This window comes from Aquila chrysaetos, chromosome 12, assembly GCF_900496995.4.
Source record: "Aquila chrysaetos chrysaetos chromosome 12, bAquChr1.4, whole genome shotgun sequence".
NCBI lineage: Eukaryota > Metazoa > Chordata > Aves > Accipitriformes > Accipitridae > Aquila > Aquila chrysaetos.
This window is the reverse complement of record NC_044015.1, coordinates 10,409,679-10,431,798: the sequence shown is the minus strand read 5'-3', so window position 1 is coordinate 10,431,798 and position 22,120 is coordinate 10,409,679. Positions and strand designations below refer to the sequence as shown.

Sequence of the window (22,120 nt, the reverse complement as noted above, 5' to 3'; positions counted from 1 at the left end):
CCCAGTCTTCCTGCTCTCCTCAAGCATCTCTTTAATAATACATCCTGGAGGAAAAAAGTATAGGGATGTATAGTCTTAGACTCAGCAAAACTTAATTTTGTGGGCAGGTGCAGTCAGCAGCATGAAGGATTCACCTCCAACCCCTGCAGCATTACAGTCTTGCATCAGTTTTGCCAGGAAAACACAGTACTGGGATCTAGAGAGGGAACTGGGGCAGACATCCTTCGTAAAGAAAGCTTTATGTTGTTTATGTTGTGTTAGAATGTGGAAGAGGAAAGTATTATGGAAAAATTGAAGATGTGTTTTAAAAGTAGTTTAAAATTCAGCTCCTTAGCAAGTAGCTTCATAGGCTTCTGACAGCTTTTTTCCTTCAACCTGAAAAGCATGTCTATAATTCTAAGATATTGTCTATACTCAAAATAGTTCATATGCACCAAGGAAACACAATGTAATGGGAGGTCTCTTAAGACATAGCTTGCTATTATGGAGAAGATTTTGAAGCATTGATTAGATTCATATAGGCAGTTAGATGTATCTTTATGTCGCAAGGGAATTATAAGCCAACTTTTTGTGCTGGTGGTGTTCTTTGTGTCCAAGTAAACTGACTTAAGTGAATTTTGTCTGAGAGGCCCATGACTAGGCTTATGTATTTAGCCATTCTTGAAGTGTTTGTGTTAGGGACTTGCTGCTCAGTTTCCAAAAAGGTGAAGTATGAATAGCCAGCCAAGAGGCCAGATGATTTTGCTAGGGAGGCTCAGTGGGCATGGAAGAGCTTTATAAAGACTAGCCCATTTGGGTTTAGTTTAAATTTTCATTTCAGATGCTGACCTGTTTGTCTCCAATGCCCTGTCAAAACTAAGTGTGGAAGTAGCTTCCTGACTTTATTTAAAATGTTGCTTGTACGAGGGAGCTCTTGCTTGTATTAGTATATACTAGAGAACTTCAAGGTTTGTTGTTTTTCTCACCTTCATTTTGAGCCTTTCTGTCCCTATTTGTCTTTACAGGCTGTCAGCAAGCACAGCTTTCACTGCCCCTGGATTCCTCACTGCTCCAGCAATTGTTATTTAGGAAATTCTTTGCTTTGCCTCCCTCCTGAGTAACCACTAGGTTAACGTCTCTGATCTCAGCTGGGTTTGGAAGGCTGGTGGTGTTCACTCTGGGAAGTAAGGGGAGCTATTACCCTGGTAAAAGATAATATTGCATCAGTGCTGTGGCATGTAGAGGTTGTCATCTTCAGCTGGATGAGAGCTGTTGAGAGTGAGTGCTAAAGATCACTGACTGAGCTAAAATCACTTTATTAAGCAATCTGAAAGGATAAAATACTGGACGATATTGTGTATGTGTGGGCTCGTACTTCATCAGCGCTGTTTCTCTTTCCACAACAGAATAGCCTGGCTTAAAGAGAGACCTGAGTGTCCATCAGGCGTTTTTCTGATAAAAAGGGCTTTCTGTGTACTTTGCTGTGCTCCAACAGGGCTATCCACATCTTCTCATGTCTGACGTAAATCTGTTATTGATTTACATTGCCACAGAATGATTCTGTTCTGCTGCTCGTAGCTTGTTCGTAGGATTGTGTCATGGTATTACATGCTGGTTTTGCTTATGAAGCTTAAGCCAAAAAGTTATCCACGTCACAAAAGGATTGTGAATCCTTCCACCATGATTCCATAATACACAATGAGTTACTCAGCCTTGTCCATCCGGATGGTCTTGAACTAGATTATAGCATGGTTAGAAGGCTGTTATATTGTAATACCGCTTCTCAAAGCAAAATTACTTTCATTCTAGATAGGCATTTAAAATTATTTAATGCAGGAAACAGAGCCTTTTGCATACAGAATTGACATTTTTAGATGTCTGGGAAACTTATTTTCAAGCTAGCTTGCTTGTTCTGTGCTATGGCATTGAATAGGATTGGAAAGTTATTAGTGCTTTGCATCTTTCTGGGGCAAAATGACTCAGATAATTTTTCTTATTTCCTAATGGACAGGTATAGAGGTGAGTAGTTTTGTCTGGTACATATGACATTGATCCCGGAGTTAGAGAAGTGGATGTTTATTGTTTCTTGTGGATTAACTAGTGCTGCAACCTCAGCAAGCTATTTTATATGTCTCTCCCTGCCTGCTTTTTGTAAAAAAATTTGCCCTCTTCCTGCCCATTGTGCCCCTGTTCTGAAGGGAGCATTTAATTTTTCAAGTGTGCAAATATCCTGTCTTTATTCACTCCTAAATTAACTGTAAAACATTTTAATAAGAATGACTTGGGTGTACAATGTCTGATGTATATTGCTGTGAAGACATCATCTACTGACTATAGCAATATCCATCAATCAGTCCATCAGAGTCTGTCCCTAGTGCAAGAAAGATCCATTTTTCCTCTTCTTGTAAATGCCTCATGCAGAGAACATTAATACGTTATGATTTATAATACTACCGTGACTTTGTGCTTACAAAGCATCTGCATCAGAAGGCATCTGTGCTCTATTATTTGCATATATTATGAATTATCATTTACTAAAATTCCTGTAGAAAAATCAGAGCACTCATGCTTCTGTGTAGTTTCAGTTATCAAGAATGCTAATTTTTAAATCCATGGGATGGCAAAGCTGCTTAGCTTCATAGGTTTCAAAATCTTTACTGTAGGAGGGTGACATTTCTGACAACTGCAGAAAGGAGCAGAAGCTCGTTCACTGATGGTAATGCAAAGAATTACCAGTTGGGGATGATACAAGTTTTAAACGATTAGTTTATATAAGAGGTTCCAAAACATAAGGGCTTGGTTTAATTTTCAGCCATGTGGACTTGTCTGCTTTTGGAACTCTGGGGTGAGGGAGATGAACCCCAGTACTTTGAAGGAGTTTTCTCATGTTTTCACCTGCTATTCTGTGTGGCTACCAGTGCTAATATTGGAGAGATTAGCTGCTTCTTACTCCTGGTTTGGGGGGTTTTTTTATTACTACTTTGCTGATCTCTCCTACCTGTCTATATCTTTCCAGTATAGGATATTTTCACATTTTGCATACTTCCACTCTGGTCAACAGAGCAATTCGTATCTGTATTTGCATTGGTTCAACAAACTTTTTTCCAATGTAGGTAGGTCTCACAGCATGAAAATAAGTTAGTCATGTTTTGAATGTTCCTCTCCTGCTTATTTGCAGTTTATCTCAAAACATGGCTGTCCTGGAAAATTTGGACAAGGCTTTTTGAAAGCTTTTGGTAAGCTCTAGAGCACAAGACCTGCTTTAAGATGGAGAAAGACAAATTTAAGAAGCTGTTCACAGTGTTTCTTCTGCCTGTGGCAAGCTTTAGTGCGAGACTGGCACTACATCCCTCCTGCAGTTGTGGAGCAAGTTTAGTCTCTGGTTTTCTTGCACAGCAAAAGGTTTAAAAATTAAAATCATGTTACAGAAGAGTTCCAAGATGTTTTTGAAGTGATTGTTTGAAACTAGGTATTCAAAGGATGTAAACAGCGAGGACATTTCTGATACCAGAGTTTGATAATGGAGAGTATCAAAGCATACAAATGTCAACCAGTGCCCAGTGGTTGGGAGATAAGGCTGGATAAATTCATTCTTGGAACTAAGGAGCAAATTGCTAAGGATTGCAATTGCCAAAGGAGTGGAGTTAACCGTTGGAACAGCTTACCAAGGGAACAGACTGGCTCTTTACGTCTTTGCAGTGTCTGTTTACAGTTGGATGTCCTTTTTTCTGGAAGACGTGTCTTTGTTCAACTAGAAATAATGAATGGACAAGAGTCACTGGGTGATGTTCTGAAGGTGTTTCAAGTCAGGTTAGATGATTGTAATCATTATTTCTACTTTTAAATTTGATGGATTTGGTGTTTCTAAATGTCAGTGGTTGTTCTACATCTATCTATCACTTTAAATTTCCTGGATTTCTAATGAGGGTGCGTTCATGACTTTCTTACGAGGACTTTTCAATTCATGCTTTTTTTTCTGATGCTTATCTCCACCTTCTGACAGTCCATTGCAGACAGGCTTCCTGCATGATATTGTGACCTGTTAAACCACACAAAATGGTAGGGAAGTATTTATGCAGGTTTTTCCCCCCCACACTCTGTGTGTTGCCCCAGGAATGTTAATGCACAGGACAGGTCTGCATATGAAAAACTTTAATGCCCTTTCAGTTCCTAGTTACATCCTCCTGACTGAAGTCTTTGCCAGTACTGCCTCCATTTTTCACAAAGTTTTTAACGTTTCCATATTTTAAAATACTACAATAAGCCAGTTTCATATGTGATATTTAATATACTTTCCCTGTTACCATGAAGATTATAAAACATTGAAAGGGATGAATAATGCTTAAATTATGATACAAGATGAGGCAGCTAGGGAGGAAAACAGGATCTGTACACAATCTCTACTCCTAGAAACGATGCAAAATTGGTAAGCATTCATGAGAAATCAATACTCTTAACTTTGTTTTCTCTAGAGCCTATTATTTATGGAGTTGATCATTAATATTGCAAATTAAACCAGTTTTTAATGGATGGACAGTCAGGTGGTTGTGGGCACAGTATTTGTTTCACAGAACACTAAAAGGAAGGAGGTGAAATTTTCTTTTCATATTGACCAACCAGATAGAAGAAAATAGCTATCTAATCCTTTCTCTAAATTTTTTTAAATTCCATTCTTATTGCAAGCAGATTTATGTCATCAGTTTGCACAGTCTTACCTCAAAGAAGATCCTACTTGTAGGAGTTGGACAAAATGTGATCCTCCCACACACACAGTAAAATTTCTTGGAAAAGCTCATTTTTTGCATATTTGGGAAATGTCTCTGATGTCTTTCTATCATTGGATTTTATATTACGTAGGAAATGTTTCTGGTTTTTCATCTCTGTTCATATTGGGTGTGGAGGCATGTGCTTTTTCAGTATGAACAGGAGGACTGCTCGGCTACGTCTTCCACGCTGCTGTGGTACCTCTCTCCTGAACTGTCTGTCCCATGTTCCCTCATTAATTGTGAATTCTGTATAGCATCTGCCCTGCTTGGCAGGTGTTTTATGAAAATATCTGTCCTGCGCAAACAATACTTGCTACAGTTTGTCTTAGTAATTGGAATTTTCTTCCCTGCTGGGACTTGATAGCTCCTTTTTTCTTCATTTGTTGGTTGGTACCTAATTCTTCGCTTTGCTGATCTAATGGCTTTTCGTTGTTGCTGTTTTGGCTTGGGTTTTAGTCAGCAAGTGTCCTAGTTTGTAATAGGGATTGGCAACTGTATAAATTATTTAAAATAAAGACAGGTTCAGAAAATGGTGAACAAAAGGCGGCTGTCTCTTTAAAGAGTGCAGTTTGATCAGAGCATCAGCTCCATCCCCTGAGGACAAAGGCAATTTTGATTTGTGGGGCCCAGGAGTCCCTCACTTACCGGGATTCGTCTCTGCTCGTGCATGTGTAAACCTGTAAAATGCTCTTTTGTGTAGAATAAATCATATGCTATAAATCCTGTACAATTAAATGTGACCCTTCATAAAGTCACAATGACAAGTCTTCATTGCAAAGCTGTGCGGAGCAAGCTCGCTTTCTAGACAGAGCAGAATTATTTCCCATTTATCTTTTTGTTGTTGTTGTTGTTAAATAAATAACTGACCGTTAGTGCTGATGACTTCTTTGAACCCCCAAGAACACTGCTCTCTCCTTACCTCTTCCTCATTTGCCCTGTTGCAGTCGAGGCTGAAGCCCAGCAGGGCTGTGACTGCTGCTTCGCGCTGATGAAGAGGAGCAGTTCCCCTCTCTCTAATGCTGCTGTTGGCAGTCAGAAGCAGATTCCATTATTGCCGATCAATGCCGCCGCCATGCAGGAGGAGGGGAGAGGGAGGGGTGGGAGCTTCCTATTCACAGATTGATCAACCTGCCATTGCATGAACAAAATCATTGTAAGAAAGGCTGGGATGCTGTTATAATAGCTGGAGCAGGAACGGGCTTGTAAACAGGGGAATGCAGGCTCTTCAGTAATGGGGAGGGTACTTAAATTGCCTCTAAGCTTGCTGTTTTTACTTTTAGCATAAAGCATAATACCTGAGCCTTCAAACAAAGCCAACACTATAAGGAATGATAGGGATATACTACACTTAGCTGATGAGCTATTGTGCCGACTTATTTGAGCTTCTTCAGCACTGAGACCTATTTCATCTTTTTATTTAAACCGATTCTGTCATAACCTGCTATCTCTTTTGGATTTTAAAACCTCGGTTTCCCCTGGTTCCCTTTTTTGCCTTCTTTCTGTTCCTGCTTGGACTGAAACCTGACACAAAGGGACAACAAGTACAGATCCCACTTACTGCTCCCACCCATGCCTGCTTTGTCAGTACGGGCTGTCAGATGTAGGGTTGAGAGAACAGGGCAGGATCACGCTCTCATGTTGTCAGTGTAGACAATAACTGGAGTACTGGAATCCCAAGACCATCAGCTCCTCCCCACCCTTCCTACCCTGCTTCGTTCACTTATTGTTTTCTGTATGGAAAAGTTTTCTGGCTGGAGAATGAGTCTTCTTTCTCCTGGTGATGTGGCCGAATGGCTGGATAGCAGCACAGAAGATGAGAAAAGCCTTCTCTCGTTTCTTGGTACGGTAGGGTACTAACTGTATTTTTTTACTTTTTTTTTTTTAGCACTTTACTGGGAAGCCTTTACTACTTTCACTGGTGCTTAATTTCTTCAGTCCTTCAGTTACCTGACCTTATTTCTGTTTAAAAGCTTTTAAGTGGTATGCAATTGTTAATTAAACTTGGTTACAATCTGTTTGAAATAGTTGCAAACACGTTGGGCAAAGGTCAAGTCATAAATGGGCATGTGCCACTCAGAAAATGGTTTCTGGACTAAACAATGTTACTTACTGGTCTGTTTTTCTTCTCTGTGCCATTTGACCAGCTGATCACTGTGTTCAGTCTGCTTCCACTCATTTTTGTCAGCTTGCCTACAACTTAACTTCTCAACTCTGTGATGGGAGTAAGGTGAATCAGAGGAGACTGCTGAAAGTTTTTCTTCTTAAAAAAAAAGGTTTAGATGCATTTAGAATAAAAATTTCAGCTGTGGGATCAGATATTTCTCTAGCCTAGAAATTAAATCTAGGAAGCACAATCAAACAGTCCTGTGCTCTGTTTTTGAATACCTACACAGTAGTTTAATGGCATTCAGGTAGAAAATTGAAACTATTCTTTTATTTATAGGCCAGCATAAATACCAGTAAGGTTGAAAATATTTTAAACGGAATTCAGACATAGAAATTGATTATTGTTTTGTCTTTCCCTTTGAGCTGTTGCTATCTCAAACTGTTGTTATTTGGTTTTGTTCTTTTAATCCCATCTCCACAAATCATTCCATCTCTCTCCTTAATGGTTTCTGTTGTTCTCAGGATGCAGTCTGTTTTCTTCCTATTTTGATAATTTCTAGGTACTGAGTTGCTCAGACGGGCTGCTTGATATGTATGCCCCTTTTCCTTTCCATGGACTATTTAAAATAATGTTTGTTGTAATATCTGCTATAATATCCCCCCCCGCAAGGTACAATAGTCACCATTGTGGATCTTTGTCAGTCAAGTAGGTGACAGCCAATCCAGATACTATTTTTTCCCCAATTTTGTTGTCCTCCATCCAGACCACAGGCAGGTACCTGGTGTGGCTGTGCTCTTTTCGGTAGATACAGTTTACACTAGTCTCTCTGTGGTAAGCAGTTCTCTTACTTAGCAGGTCCAGAACAGTACAGAATGTGGGAGGAAAGTAAGGGTCTCCCACAGAGTCTATTTTGATTTGCTCGCACTTCATCACTATGTGCTCTGGCCTTCTTTGGGAATATCACACCAGACGTGAACAAGGACAGGAGTATGCATGGGCTGGGCACTGGGGCTGCTCTTCAAGAGGCTGAGATTTTACCCCAATTACACATATGCCTGCATACACATTTTGTTCCAAGCCAAGAGATCCTCAAGATGTCTCCCAAATCTTACCCCAGAAACACCAGGAATTATTTATTCAGACTGGAGTCTGAAGGGTGTCACAAAGCTGAGCTATTTAAGGTAGCAGGTTTTGCCTCCAAGTACATATTTTTACTTAAATTATCTTTTTTCTTTTATCTTAAAGAGATACCAATTCCCAAATGGTGTCTTAACTCTGGGGTCATATTTCAGATTCAGTGACATCCCTCGAATGTCTACAGTACCTTGGGATTTTTTCTTTTTGTGTGACCATAACAATAATTCGTAATGCTTAGGGCAAAAATCCTGCCATAGTGAGCAAGAGGTACTGAAGCTTAGAGCAGCCTTCTGGCCCATTGAGAGGAGGAGGGAAGAGCTGTCGATCTTTGGTGCACCCAAGAGCCGGTCACTTGTGGGAATATCCCAATAACCAGAGCAAAGGATCGCTTTTTAGAGAATGGTTTGATTCGCAGCCCTTTTGCAGAGAGTAAAAAGATCAGTTTTGAAAGCCATGGCTTAAGGCTGTTGTTTAATAATGAGGATAATAAATATTGATATCATACTAATGTGTGTCTAAGTCATAAGCCTCTAAACAAATTACATTGCGGGAACAAGTTACCATGCATCAGCTGATCTGCGTTAATTGTCTGTGTGCAATCTCTCTGCAGCAAACACAAGGTAATTTGAATTAGCAGGGGCAGTCCAAGATCATTAGGAACTAACGAGGACATCAGCATCTCCAGGTCATGTGCAGTAGCTCCTTGTGTCTGCTTTTGTGTTGGCACAGTTGTCCAGGCAATTTGTATTGCTGTGCGTGGAGTCAACCGTTAAAAGAGGCTTTAGAAGCTGATGCATGAGGAGGTTAAAAAGGGGCAACTATTCCAAATTTTGTATGGCCACGCACATCATGTAGAGGATATGTTGAACAGTTTAGGGACGTGCATCTGTTTCATTTCTGATTCACATTTGCAGAGCTGGAGAATTCATTCCTCCACCTCAAAGCGAATGCATCAGTCTAGTAACAGCTGATGTTGTACTCACTAAATGCCACATACAGTTTCCTCAGAACATTCTGCAAAAAAGAAATTGTGAGAGTCAGTACTTGAAAGCCAAAAATTATTCTCTCCTATGATATTCTTGCCCTTTCGTCCAGCCTCCTCTGTGTATTCATCTGCTTTGCATGTTAGGTCTTGTCCTTCAGACTGTAAAGTCCTTTAGGAATCAATGACTTAAATGTCTTTTAAGTGACTTAAACTGTCATTTATGCACCTTCTGAACTGGCCACTGATTCAATTACACTTTTTTTATATGCCAGCACAACGCAAGTGCCTAACACCAACAGAATTACCTATCTGTAAATTAAAAATCTTTGATATTTACCTGGATCATCTTGCAAGACTTGGCTGATTGACTCAATCCGTACTAAAGCACAGTATCTTCTTTTAAAATCCCTGCTAATGGACTGGGAGAGGTTTTGATCATAATTGGTATCTAGCAGTTGTTTGATGATGGAGTTCTGTAGCCAGTGAGCTTTGCAGAATTTCCTTTGTATTTCCCTTTCCAGGCTTGGTAGCTTTTGTGCACTTCAGTACACTGTGACTTGGTTGCATTCTCTCTGATGTGTATCTTCTTGTGGCTTTTCCCCCCCTGTCTAGTTGTCTTGATAAATGTGGAAAAGCTATCACTGCAAATTTCAATTTTCTCCTTTTAAGTTATACCTTCTAGAATTTGCATAATGTATTTTAGTCAGAACACGAACTTGGACTTCAGGACTTAGATCAGGTTTTTTGAGTTTGCTTTTACCCTAAGCTTCTTACATAGGCATTTAATTCAATTTTTATGACTGTCTGTGAATTGGGCCCATGTCTGAATTCTCCCCAAGTGAGTAAAATGAGAGAGAATGCTTACTCCAAGAAAAAACATTAACATTTCTATTTATTTTTATACGTGGCTTCCTATTTCATTAGGAAATACTCATCTGAAAGATGCTGTTCAGACATTTCTTGTTGTTCCTTCTTACATATCTCCTAACACTTTCTACCTTTCTGCTTTTTATTACTGTCGCTAATTTTGTCAGCTGGTGTGTATTTTCACCAAGGTAGAAGAAACCATGAGTAAATACTGACTGCACCCAAAGAGATCTCTTTCTCATTAGTGCTGTCACGTGAGCACTCTGAAACAACCCTAAAGAGATAATGAGACAAAAATAGTCTCTTCTGTCTTAACTAAGTTGTGAGTGCCATAATGTTACTGAATGTATATGCTGTACTGATACATCATAAACTGCCTTGGAGCATGTTGAATTTTTGTACTTGTTGAAATGCTTATTTATTTTTAAAAGGCTCTAAAAGTGGATTAGATACTCCCTTTTCAATAGGCTCAACACAGTAGTTTATTTGGAATGAAAGTACTTGAATTAGCAGCCCATCTGAGTATTCCCACTTGATGAACATTCATTCATGCATATAAAACATTTTTTTAAATTACATATATATGTATGTTGGGGTTTAATTTTATTTTTTTTAATATATGCATATAGGAGGAGACCAAACCATCACGGTGAAACAAGCACCTTCATTATTTATGCACTGTGGTAGGTGGCCAGCAACTCACAATGAAAATAGTTAATAAAAATGTAGCAGAGTAGAATGGCAGTATCTCTGTTGTGGTTTGTTTTCAAGCCCTACAAGCTAGAAGTTTTAGTGTACTGTCTTTGTAAACTAAGAAACAAGCTCTGTAGTTCCTGTTGTCTGTGAAACAAATCTTGAATCTCTGTTTGTCTCTGTAGTAAACCACTCAACTGGTAGTTACATCTATGAATAACATCTTCAAAAAACTAGCTGCCAATGGCAAACCCATAAGTGCTCCAACTATTCCAAGCTTAGATTTGAGCCTATTATTTCTTTAAGTGTGTTTGTAAAAGAAATACTAAGTTGCAAAAAGTCAAGTGCTGCAGGTTTTTATTCTGTATTTCTTTTGTAGTTAATCCGTAAGAGTAATTGGCCTTTTGACAGAGTAGAAAATAGTGCTGAAGGAGGCCTTGAAATCCTTTAGTCCTTTCTAGTCCATTGCTACATCCCCAGTAGGGTCTCTTCTGTCTGTCCTCTTTGAGAGAAACACTTGTCTTTCCTGTTCTTACAAATGTTAGATAACTAAGATTTTTTTTTCCCAACTCTTTCTTCAAGATACTCTTTTATTTTCACCCCCCTAGAATTTGGTTATTTATCTGGGGATAATTACTTTACTATAAGTTTATTTTAAGAATAAATAATCACACAGAGGCCCATGAAGGGTTATTTTCTTAACGTACTTCTTCCCTCCTGACTCCTGTGTAGAGTCTCTCTTAGACTCTCTCTAATAGAGCCTTGTTTCAAGTTAAGACTGTAAACTCTTTGGGGCAGAAATGGTGCCTATTCGGTACTTAGTCTAGCCATGCTGCATTTTGGTAAGAGGCCTCTAGGCATTACCATATTTGAAATGTGCAATAACCTGTCCAGGCAGATGAATTCCTAAAATTGCATAGCTAAAAGGTAAATATTTAGATTGTTTGTCCACTGTGGTTACTATTGCTGCATGAGTGCTACAACATTTAAAACAGTGACAAATTTTGTTCAAAAAAATGGGGTATAGTATGTGTAGCTTATTGATCCTTCCTTCAGACAAGAGGCTAATTGCAGGATTGTTTGATTGTTCAGCTAATGCTCTGACCAGCAGCAATTACCATTTTCTCATGGGGAGTGCCAAGGCAGCTATATAAAGGGGGTGAAAACATTTGGGTGGGGTTTGGTTTTGTTTCAGCTGGGGATATTTTAATACAAGGGCACCTGAGAGGCAGTCTTTGGGAACGCTTGGTTCTGGATAGGTAATTGGTCATATTGAACTGGGTTTGTATTTTGCAAATGCCTGTAATTAAGCTAGACTTGAGAGGCAGAATGAACTGATTCTTTTTATGAATCATATTCTCTATCCCCTCTAGTCGCAGACCAAGGTACCATCGTATCAGGATGTGTGCAGACAAAACAAAAGGAAGTCCCAATCCCTGAAATCTAATTATAATATCTTTCTTTTATTTTCCTAACCAGTAGGTAATATACACCAGCAGTCTGCCCCCTTCCTAGTAAAGACCACACAAAGATACCAAAGAAAAGATATCTGGAAAATGAATTTGAGGATGGATTTTTTTTTTTTTTCCCCTCAACAGAATCTGTGTCCTGGGAAAGAAATATTAATTAATTTTTTGTCAGTAGTACAATTTTTATTTTCAGTGGATGGTAAACGTAGCCTTTCACAAATCCAAATCTTTCTCGCACATCAGAGCGAAGGGTGTGGTAGCAGATAATTGGTCACTGCTAAGCCATGTGTTGTTATGAACCGCTAAAAGTCACAACTGATAAAATTGTGACTTTGATTGATTATTGACTGTGACTTTTGATTGATTGACTATTATGAACTGCTAAAAGTCACAACTGATAAAAGGCTGGTGTGCAGAACATGACCAGGCTTAGGAACTTTATTATAGAAGTGTGGAACCTGCCAGCCTGGAGTAGATGGTCTGATCTGTTGTTCACTGTGACAGAGACCAGTACCAGCCCCTTATGAGTAATGACAGGAGTTATGCTTGCCAGCGTGCTTACCCCTTTTTCGCATCTCCAGGTAGGTCCTGGGGACTGCTTTACAGTCACCTCCTGGATTCCATAAGCAGGAACTCAGATCTGGAGATGTTCTTGCCAGTCCTGGGAGGACACATGCCCAGTCTGGAAGGTGCCGCAGTCTTGATGCAAATTCCACTGAAACTGTGCAGTACTTTCATTGCACTGCCCTTTGCAAAATCACGGACAGCCCTGTAATCTTTGTTTCCATGACCTTATTTGCAAGTTCAGTAACTTCATTCTTTTCACGCTAACCCCTGAGGATGTTTCTTTGTTCCTGATAGTTTACCCTGCCCCTCTCCAATCCATTTCTGATTCAGAAAAATGTAGATAGAGTAGCAAGCACTGTCCTGCAAAGCTGGGAGGTTTGTTTCATCTCTACTTCTCCCACCCTAAGAAAAAGCTCTTCACGGAAGAATACAAATTCCCACAACAGCAAGGTTTCAGATTTCAAGTGGCCAGAGCACCCAGCAATAGGAAATTCAGGTCGAGTGAGAGCCGCATCCTGACTGGAGGTCATTGGGGCTACGCTGCTGTGGCCAAGATGGTTGCCTTCAAAGGAGGTCAATCATCACCACTACTCATAGTAGTAAGTGGCACTTGTTTTACTCAAACCTGCCTTCTGGCCAACAAAACAAGCTTTGGTGTTGCAGAGAGTAGAGTGGCGCAATATGAAGATGTAAAAAGAGACCTACCTTCATTGTATCCTTGGGCAGTTCCCTTTTCAGAGGCGTCTGCCATTGCTGAGTAATTGGCTCAGCTAATTTGTAACTGACTATTTCTATGTAGTGTGTAAATATTTGCGTAAATATTTATTTACATAAATATTACTGCATATCACCAATATATGAGGTGATAAATTAAAAGTGTCCCACAGGGATGTTTACAACTCATTTGTTTGATGGATTATTTTTTTAAGGTTGAAAGGGGAAAGATCTGTCTATCCTTTTTTTTTTTTCTTTTTTTTTTCCTCATTTTCTTTTCTTCCCAGAAATTGAGAGTAGATGAAAAGGGTTTCAGATTGTTTATCCATAGAAACAATGTGATTTATCTGTAGTGTTGGTCCCTGAGAGTGAGCAATGCAGAAAGCAGTTGTAATTTAATACTAAGCCGATGAGAGGTGCATCGATTTTTACAGCAGGTGAAGATTATGCAAGAGTAGCCTCTAGCATTACTTGTGGAGCAGGGGAGGGAACCATCTCATTTTTTGCCTGGTGGTGACAGTATAGATTTTTTTACACAACTCAGCAAAAACACCATTCTACGGGCATCACAGCAGGTTGCTTTAGCTTTTGATTTCCAGTTAACATATCTCGACAATTTTGCTATATCTAGGTCTTCTTTTTCCTGGGGACTGAGCATGTTGTTTATTTGCTCTTGTTTTTTTAGAAGGAGAAGAGAGGGAAAAGTAGTTTTATTTTTAGTTCATTGCAGGCACCTTGTGAATATTTAAATTTTCCCTTTCCCATTTGGTACACTTCTGTGATGGTCCGAGAGTGGAAGAAACTCATTTTACCAGTGGAATCTCAGTGTTTTATTTGCAGAGAACTTGAATTGCTGCTGGGTGGATGTCGGGGGAAGAGGGAAGGCAAGGAGAGACAGGCATGTTCCTTGTTGTAGCTTTGCAACTCCATTTGGTTTAAACTTAAACTTTTTCCTAAACTGCTACTCCTGCAGAACCTGTTGTTGAAAATAGTGGGGAATTCAGGCTCCTGTTTTCATTCATGACTCAGCAAAGTTAACAGACTGTGTTAAATTACTGAAGGAGCTTTGATGTGATTTCCTGTATGTGAGAAGTGGAGAAAGCCAAACCTATTACGTTACGCATTACTATTCAATGTAAAATAAAAGGTGCTCACTTTAGTCCCCAGTTGCAAGTGAATATATCACTCCCATTTGCTTTCATTACATTTACAGTGAGAACAGCAGAAGCAATCATTTAAATCCAATGTAATACAGCTCTCTTTGGGAGAGCAGTACTTACAGGTGCTGCAGAAAATAAGTTTCCCTTTGTAGAGGCCGGGGGAGGAGGCTGGCAGTATAAAAGAGCACATCTTCAGATAAAACTAGCAACCTCTGCAAAGGCTCCTGCGATAGTGTGACTGACCATTACTCAAAAACCTTGGTCTAGCACTGGCCCTGCTCCAAGCACTGTGTTCTCTAAAGGTGCCCTGACAGGGACTTACCCTCCAGCACTGAAACAGGCGATGCCTCCTTAGCTGTAAGAGAAAGTGCCCGATGCTGCTCATCAGCTGAAGGAGAAATCTCCCCGAAAGTGGTATTGCTCTATCACAGTTATTGCAAGCTTTGACAGACCGTGATTTACTTGGTCGGTGCGAGCAGGGCTTGTGCATCGTCCTCACGGTTGGCAGCGAGCGGCTGTGCCCTGCCCATTTTCCAGTGGTAGCTACATTGTGTGTTAGACTTTGTTTGCCCAGTTCAGGAGGCTGTTCTCCCGCTTAGCAGTTCTTTCCTCACGATGGTTACAAGCAGATTGAGAGGCTGAATGTTAGCAGTTTGGTTTTTTAAAAGATGAATATCTACCGTGTGAGACACTAATACTGCAGGGTCCAGATTTCTTAGCCTCTCGTTCAATATGCTCCATTTTGTCATTCTTCAAGCATCCATGGGAGATACGTATTATAACTCTGGTGAAATCAAAATCCGGTATGCAAAGACATCACAAGTAATGTTATCCCTGAAGAAGGCTTTTCTCATTTTTTCTTCGGTTATTTTGAGGGAAACACTGCTCTCGTGGAACCAGCTGGCAGTCTGTCTCTGTAAACCTTTTTTGCTGCTGTGAATCAGGATATACAGTGAAATTTTCTGTAGCGGAGGGAAGCCGGCAGTTGGGCGTCTGTTAATAGCCTGAAAGTAACTAATGAGGATGTGCAGTCGGAGCGATTGATTGAATAGCTGCAGTCCTGTGTGTTTCTTTTTCGCTTGCTCGCTTGCTCTCTGCAAGCTGTGGGAAGGGAGGGGGAACGGAGAGATCCAGCTTTCTCTTAAGTGGAAGTAGCACGGATCCCCAGGGCCAGGCGGCCAGAAATGGAAGTTTAAGCTGCATCTGTCTCTTGAAAGGAAAACGGCAGGAGTCAAAATGTCACTATCTGGAGTCACGGCTTACTCCCTTTCTTTAAGATTTGGAAGATAACAATGGACTTTCTGCTAGGAAGTGATTTTTTCCCTCCCTGTGTTGGGGGATGTTTTGTGAAGCTGGATTCCTTTAAGTCTGGCAATTGAGCTGGAGATGGGCAGCAGTTGTGATAAAGGTATCTATATGTATGTGTATCTAGCTTTATATAAAAATGTTATATATATGCACAGTATATATGTGTTTGTGTAGAGATTTTTAATAGTGTGTATACTTTATTATGCTATTATTCTAATATTTATACTAGAAAAAGATAAGTGCGTCTTTTATGAATATTTGTGCTCGTCAGATCAGCCTCCATGGATTTAAGATGCCAAAGTCATATCTTAGTAAGGTCATATTGCCAGAATGAGGAGAAGTTGACCTATTTTTTTTTTATCTGCAGAGATATATGTGTCATATTACCTGGGCAGTTGATGAGTCTTCTGCTGGTTGCATGGTTTGAGCAAGTAGTGTGATCATATAAGACCGAACTTTGACCTTTCTCAAATTGTGTTCAGCTGTGACTAAAATTGAGCTTCCCTGTGTCTTGATTTTAGTTATCTGTTAATTAGTGCATTGCTTATGTAAAAAAAAAATTTAAAAAAATAAAGTTCTCTGAATACTATCTCACAAACAGTAATAGAGTACTAAATATGTTTGAGTATTGATCTTTACCAGCATTTTTTTATTTTTATTGCCTACAATCAAGTCAGATTCACAACCTTGAATCTGTCAGTGGCAATCCCATTGTGATTTAGTAAGTAAATAAGATGTAGAAAAATAGGTGAGTGTAATTCAGCAGTTTAGTAATGCACTTGAAACTTTGCTGAGGCGTCTGTCCTACAGAGCATAAAACCTGACTATTCCCCACCCGCCCGGCATCCATTCACCTTCTTTTTCTTCTCTTCCTTAGAGGTCCCAGCAGAGAGATCTCCTCGCAGACGGAGCATCTCCGGGACCAGCACCTCTGAGAAAACCAACTCCATGGATGCTTCGAATACTTCTCCTTTCAAAGTGCCGGTAAGTGTGCCTTTCCTGCAAAGGAGGAATTTTTCTCATTGAATAGGAAGAGGACATAAAAATATCACTGTACAACTAAGCTCGAGGGGGGAAGAGTATTGCTATCAACTGTCATGTATTATCAATGAGATTTCTGGTAGATCCCTAACTTGCTTATTTTCCTTGCCTTGATCTAAAGTTGCAAATAGTGAAACTTATCAGTGTTAATGTGGGCAGCAACCTATATAAATACTTTTGAAGTCGCCACCAGGGATTGCATTACATGTTCAATTTTGACTAGGAAAAAAGTTCATTTAGGTTGGCGATAGCATGTTATTTTCCCTCATGCCACTGAAGTCCATAGAGAATTGAAATGGCTTTGTAGTTTATTCGGAAGCTGATGAAATTTCTGCAGGTGTGTTCATTGCTCTTTAGCTATTCACTTTCTGTCGAGAGTTTGGTTGGCTGTGAGTCTGCATGAGACATTTTCAGCTAGAGTCCAGATTTTCGTGTTTGTATCAGTCTTTGGTCAGTGCATCCAAGAGCAGAAAGGCCTTTCTATTATTAGACTGAGGGCAAATGCTTCAAGTTAAAATGAGGTGCTCTGTAATTTTTTAACAATATTTGTTCATGTTTTAAAATACCTAACTTTAATATTGCAAGTATTTTCATACCCCTCTATTTTTGGCAAGTAATCTGCCTACTTTAAAACCTGAGGAAAAACAGAAGAAGAATTATCTCGTGAACATCAAGTTTTTTGTATATTTCTCTATGGACATGAGTACCATTTTTGTACCTTGGTGTATATGTTCTTGCTTTGCTTTAGACAGCACGTATCCCTTTTTAAGCACACTTCCTAGCTCACTTTAGATCCAAATGTGTGTGAAACTTGGTTTTTTATTAAATCCTACATTGTGTCATATTAAAAATAAACCTGTAAACTCGTGATTTGTTGGAATTGAAAAAGGGACCAAGGAAGCAGTGAATATACTGGGTATCCATACTTGGTCCCTTTTCAGAGTCATAGAATAATATAGATCGGAAGGGACCTCCAGAAGTCTCTGATCTATCCCCCTCTTCAAAGCTGGACCAACTTATATCTGGTTGCTCAGGGCATTCTCCAATTAGGTGTTGAAAACCTTGAAGGATGCATACTGCACATCCTTGCTGGACAACCTGTTCTGATATTTGACTATCCTCATTGTGAAGAATATTTCTTTTGTAAAGGCTTTGTTGTGAGAACAAAACTTGAACTTCCAATGTCTATTGAAAGACCATGAATCACATTTTCCTCTAGTTCAAAAATATCTGAAGTAGCAGTTAAAGCAGAATATATTGCTTAGCCTTGAGAAGAGAAAGCACTGAGGGAAATCTTAGCAATGTGTATAAATACCTGATGAAAGGAAATAAAGATGACGGAGCCAGGCTCTTTGGACAAGAGGCAGTGAGCACAAATTGAAATATAAGAAATTCCATTTAAACATAAGAAAAACCTTTTTTCACTGTGAGGATGATCAAACACTGGAACAGGTTAGCTGGAGAGGTTGTGGAGTCTCCATCATTGATGATACATTCAAAAGCAGACTGGCCACACAGTCCTCAGCATCTTGCTCTAGTTTACCATGCTTTGAGCAGGAGGGTTGGACTACACAATCTCCAGAGGTGCCTTCCCACCTCAGCTATTCTGTGATTCTATGAACTATCCTTTATCACTTCAGTGACCTGTTTTCTGGGTGGTACTTGGGGAAAAAAGGGTCTTGGTCTAGTTGCATGTGAAGTTGTCACAAGAATATTCTGCTATGTCAAGTTCTGAGACTTTTATGCTGAACCCATGGTCCACACAGTTCCAGGAGGATTTCTGAACTCTGAAAGCCTTCAAAAGTCCTAGCTATTCTCATCTTCATTTATAAGAAATTCTCTGTCTTCTTTGTCTTCATCTACAAGTAATTGCCCTAGCCTTTATGTATACATGCATTGTCATAGTCTTCATCTAACAGCTGCAAACTCCATATCAGAAGTGTTTGATTACTATCTGTATTGTTTGTTTTATTTGCCTCCTTTTTAGTTTGTTCCTCATTTTTGTACAGTTTTTTTTTTTAATGTTGATCCTATCTTTTAAGTGATGTTTTAATGTTTGTCTAATTCTTCTCTAATAGTTCTCTAATACTTCTTAGCTCCTGCTCCCTTTCAAAACAAGAACACTGCAGAATGTTTCTCATTTCCCCTGGCAGGGTATTGGGCTTTTAGGACTCTGGCAAATAGGCTCAGGAAGCAATACATGGCTGCCTTTCTTGGGCATAAACCAGCAAAAAAACTAGAAGCTATTTGTGCCACATGTAGCTGGTATTATGCTTCTTTGTCTGCCTGGCCACCTGTATACCCAGGAGCATAATGCACCCTCCTGTCTTTCTCATAGGGACAAGGCTTCTGGCTTTGTAGGTATTGCTCTGAATAGCCCATTTATATGCTGTTACTCCTTAGCAGGTTGTGGTGCAGGTGGGGGCTGAGATCATTCTGTTTTAAAACGTGCCAACTTCTGATCTCTTTAAAAGAGCAAGCTGCAATTAGAAGTCAGATTGCCTAAGAATACAGATGAGCTCAAGCCAAAACTATTGAAATAAAATACCCTGTTAACTTTGTGGATTGGCACACATCTAATAGGTGGATGATAAGATGGGGAGGAATCATGTTTCTTCCTTTGATTTATATTAAGAATTTCCCAGCTCTCAGAAGTAGGTAAGATGACTTGGGCACCTTGTGGAAGTCTCAGATCAGTGGTCTGAGCTTCAAGAGAAGGATGTTAGGGGTGCTTATAATGGCTTTAAATTTGTGCATGTGTGTGTGTGAGGTCATCTTTATTTGACAGGGAGTTATTGTACATATAAAGGAGATTAATAATAAGAGAACTTGCGTTTTTGTTTTTCCAAACATTGACACCTACAATATAGGTTGGAGGGCTATAGGTAGCTGAAGTGTAGTGCTGTCTCAGTTATTCTTTCCATGGACCTGACTCTGTGCCATACCTCTTCTACTCACTGCTAGGATTTCTAACATAAAGCAGCTTAAGGCAGGGGACAGCTTAACCTTCTTCCATACTGATGGAAAATTATGCTGAGACTTTCATAATAAGTTGCTTTTACAGCTTTTTAAGTTTGCCTCTCAGAAAAGCTATTTAAAAGCTGTCTTCTCAATAGGACAGTGGCTTCCAGCATGTTCTGTGCAGTTTTTTTTTCCTTTCCAACACCAGGCAGTGGTACTCAGAACAGGGCATCTGTTTTTTTAATACTGCTAATTGGCATTTGTTTAGCATCTGGAATTTTGATTCATAACAGCATAATGGCCTTTAAGCAAACATTTCCTTGATGAGACATTTTTTAAGTAGTCCTTTCAGTGGCAGTGGTCAATGAAGGATTTATTTTAAGGGGCTGGCTTGTAAATTTCAGGAAATTAGCCATTGTACCTCCTGCGTGTGCACTGGAGGAAAAGACATACGTTTAAATTTACTATTGTGTGAAAAGTAGAATTTCAGTTCTTACAAACATACTTTTTCTCGGGACTAACCACTACATGGACCAGCATGTGCAACGTGTTTGTTCTGCTTATCTCCCACCAAGGGGAATAAAGTGTATTCTGCTAATGCTGGCGTTGCACAGCACAAGGCATACATAGAGATAGGAGCTCTTGGTGCTTGTCCTTTCTTTTTCTTCCACATTTCCCCAAATATTCTTGTCTGCAGTTAAAACATTAGTCTACATTTATGTTCTCTTGTGTTATTGCCGTTTGACAATTTCCAAGCATATCTGGGAGGAATATTGAGAGAGGACAGAAGGGCACAAAAGGTAGGAAAATTGAGATGAGGAAGCGTGTGTCTTCTCACATATAGACAGATGTGTGCTGTTTATAGATACGCATATATAGGAAAAGTCATATTTTTAATAATGAATATTATTTGACTGAACAAATAGGAAGGCATACGGAACTGGCTAGAAGTAGGCATCGTGACGCATAGGTGGGCGAGAAACCAGCTTTTCCCTTCCCACACACACTATGTCCTGGCAGAGTGTCTCAGTCTCAGTGCATCCCGTTCCCTACTGTTGCACTCTTGAGCCCCGGCAGCACTGCGGCAACTGACCATATTCTCTCATTGCTCTGGCATTGGAATTGAGGGACCAGGGTAAATATGAGATTATAAAAATCTTCAAACCTCCTGCAGTGGCAGGGTAGAGAGGAATTGCTGATCCACTCTTCAGACTCACATTGTGCTCTACAATTTTTGCTTCTTTGGGGTAGGGTTGTTAGTGAGTTGTTATTACAAATAATATATGATTCATCCATGTCTTCTGGCTATTGGGAAAAAAGGCAAGAAAGAGGCGAAGAAACAAGTGCAAATGAGATAGGAGAGCCAGAACACAATCTTTGAACTAAATAAAATGATTTTTATAGGAACCCTGTGTGCATCTGATGGGAAGACTGATACTTACAGATTGCCTGCCTTGGTTTGTTTCTAGTCAAGAGTATAATTGGATCTATAGAAATACTGTCTGCCTCTTTGCTCTTTAAGAGTACTGCTAAATGGAACAGAAGACAATGCAGCCAGCCTAAGTGAAGGTCACAGCTTGATGAGATCTCACGGCTGCCCAGCCTCATCTTTTATGCAGTCAGCAAGATTGTTGCTTCTCCAGAGCACAGCTCCACTACCGTCATGCTGCCAGGTTAGAACAAGTCTGATCTTTTCTGGCCATGTGATCTGATGACATACAAGTACATCTTTTTAATTCTGCGTCAGCGCCAATGCAGAGATGGAATTGTTGATTTACCTTAGTGTGAGGCATCGCGGCATCCTTCATGAAAAACTGGCTGTGCTCAAATCTGTCCTCCCTATTGTAAGATTAACATTTTTCCTTCCACTTTCCACTCTTTTCTTACCGTAACACATTTGAATCTGCTTTCATTTTTTATCATTTGCCTGTGATGTGATGGCTTAGGTATGCTGGGTATTATTCTGCAGATGTTGCCAGAAAGCATAAATGGGTGATTTGCTATCTCTAGGTTGCTCACCAAGTTCTCATCCATATCTTTATTCTGGGGTAATACTGTTCATAGGCTCTATAACCTTCACAATATCTTTCTGCCAAAGTGGATTTGTTCATTGCATCAAACTTCAACATTGAGTCAGATGACGGATATATCCAGTCTGTGACACTGTCTGGTGGACCTCGAACAGCAGGAACGTTTTTCTCATGTTTGGTGTAAACTTGACTTTATCTAATTCCCCTGCAATTAACATAGGGGAACTATGAATGCATATAGCTATAAACACTGGTCACATTCCAGTAGTCCTTGGTTTAATAGTGTTTAAATGTGCACCAACTCATTCTATTCTTCACCTCCAAACCATGGCTTAG

At 39.7% G+C, this 22,120-nt stretch overlaps 1 protein-coding gene across 6 annotated transcripts in view; it reads left to right on the top strand.

Moving 5' to 3' along the window:
• RASAL2 (RAS protein activator like 2) overlaps positions 1–22,120 on the top strand; it is a 151,263-nt gene that overhangs the window by 78,420 nt on the left and 50,723 nt on the right. For 4 of the 6 annotated variants that reach the window (XM_030032547.2, XM_030032545.2, XM_030032546.2 and 1 more), the window contains one exon: positions 16,630–16,736. In XM_030032547.2, the coding sequence (XP_029888407.1) occupies positions 16,630–16,736 (107 nt within the window). Of the gene's footprint in view, positions 1–6,488; positions 6,586–15,091; positions 15,853–16,629; positions 16,737–22,120 lie in introns of those variants that run through there. The other 2 variants (XM_030032548.2, XM_030032549.2) reach the window with 2 other exon arrangements.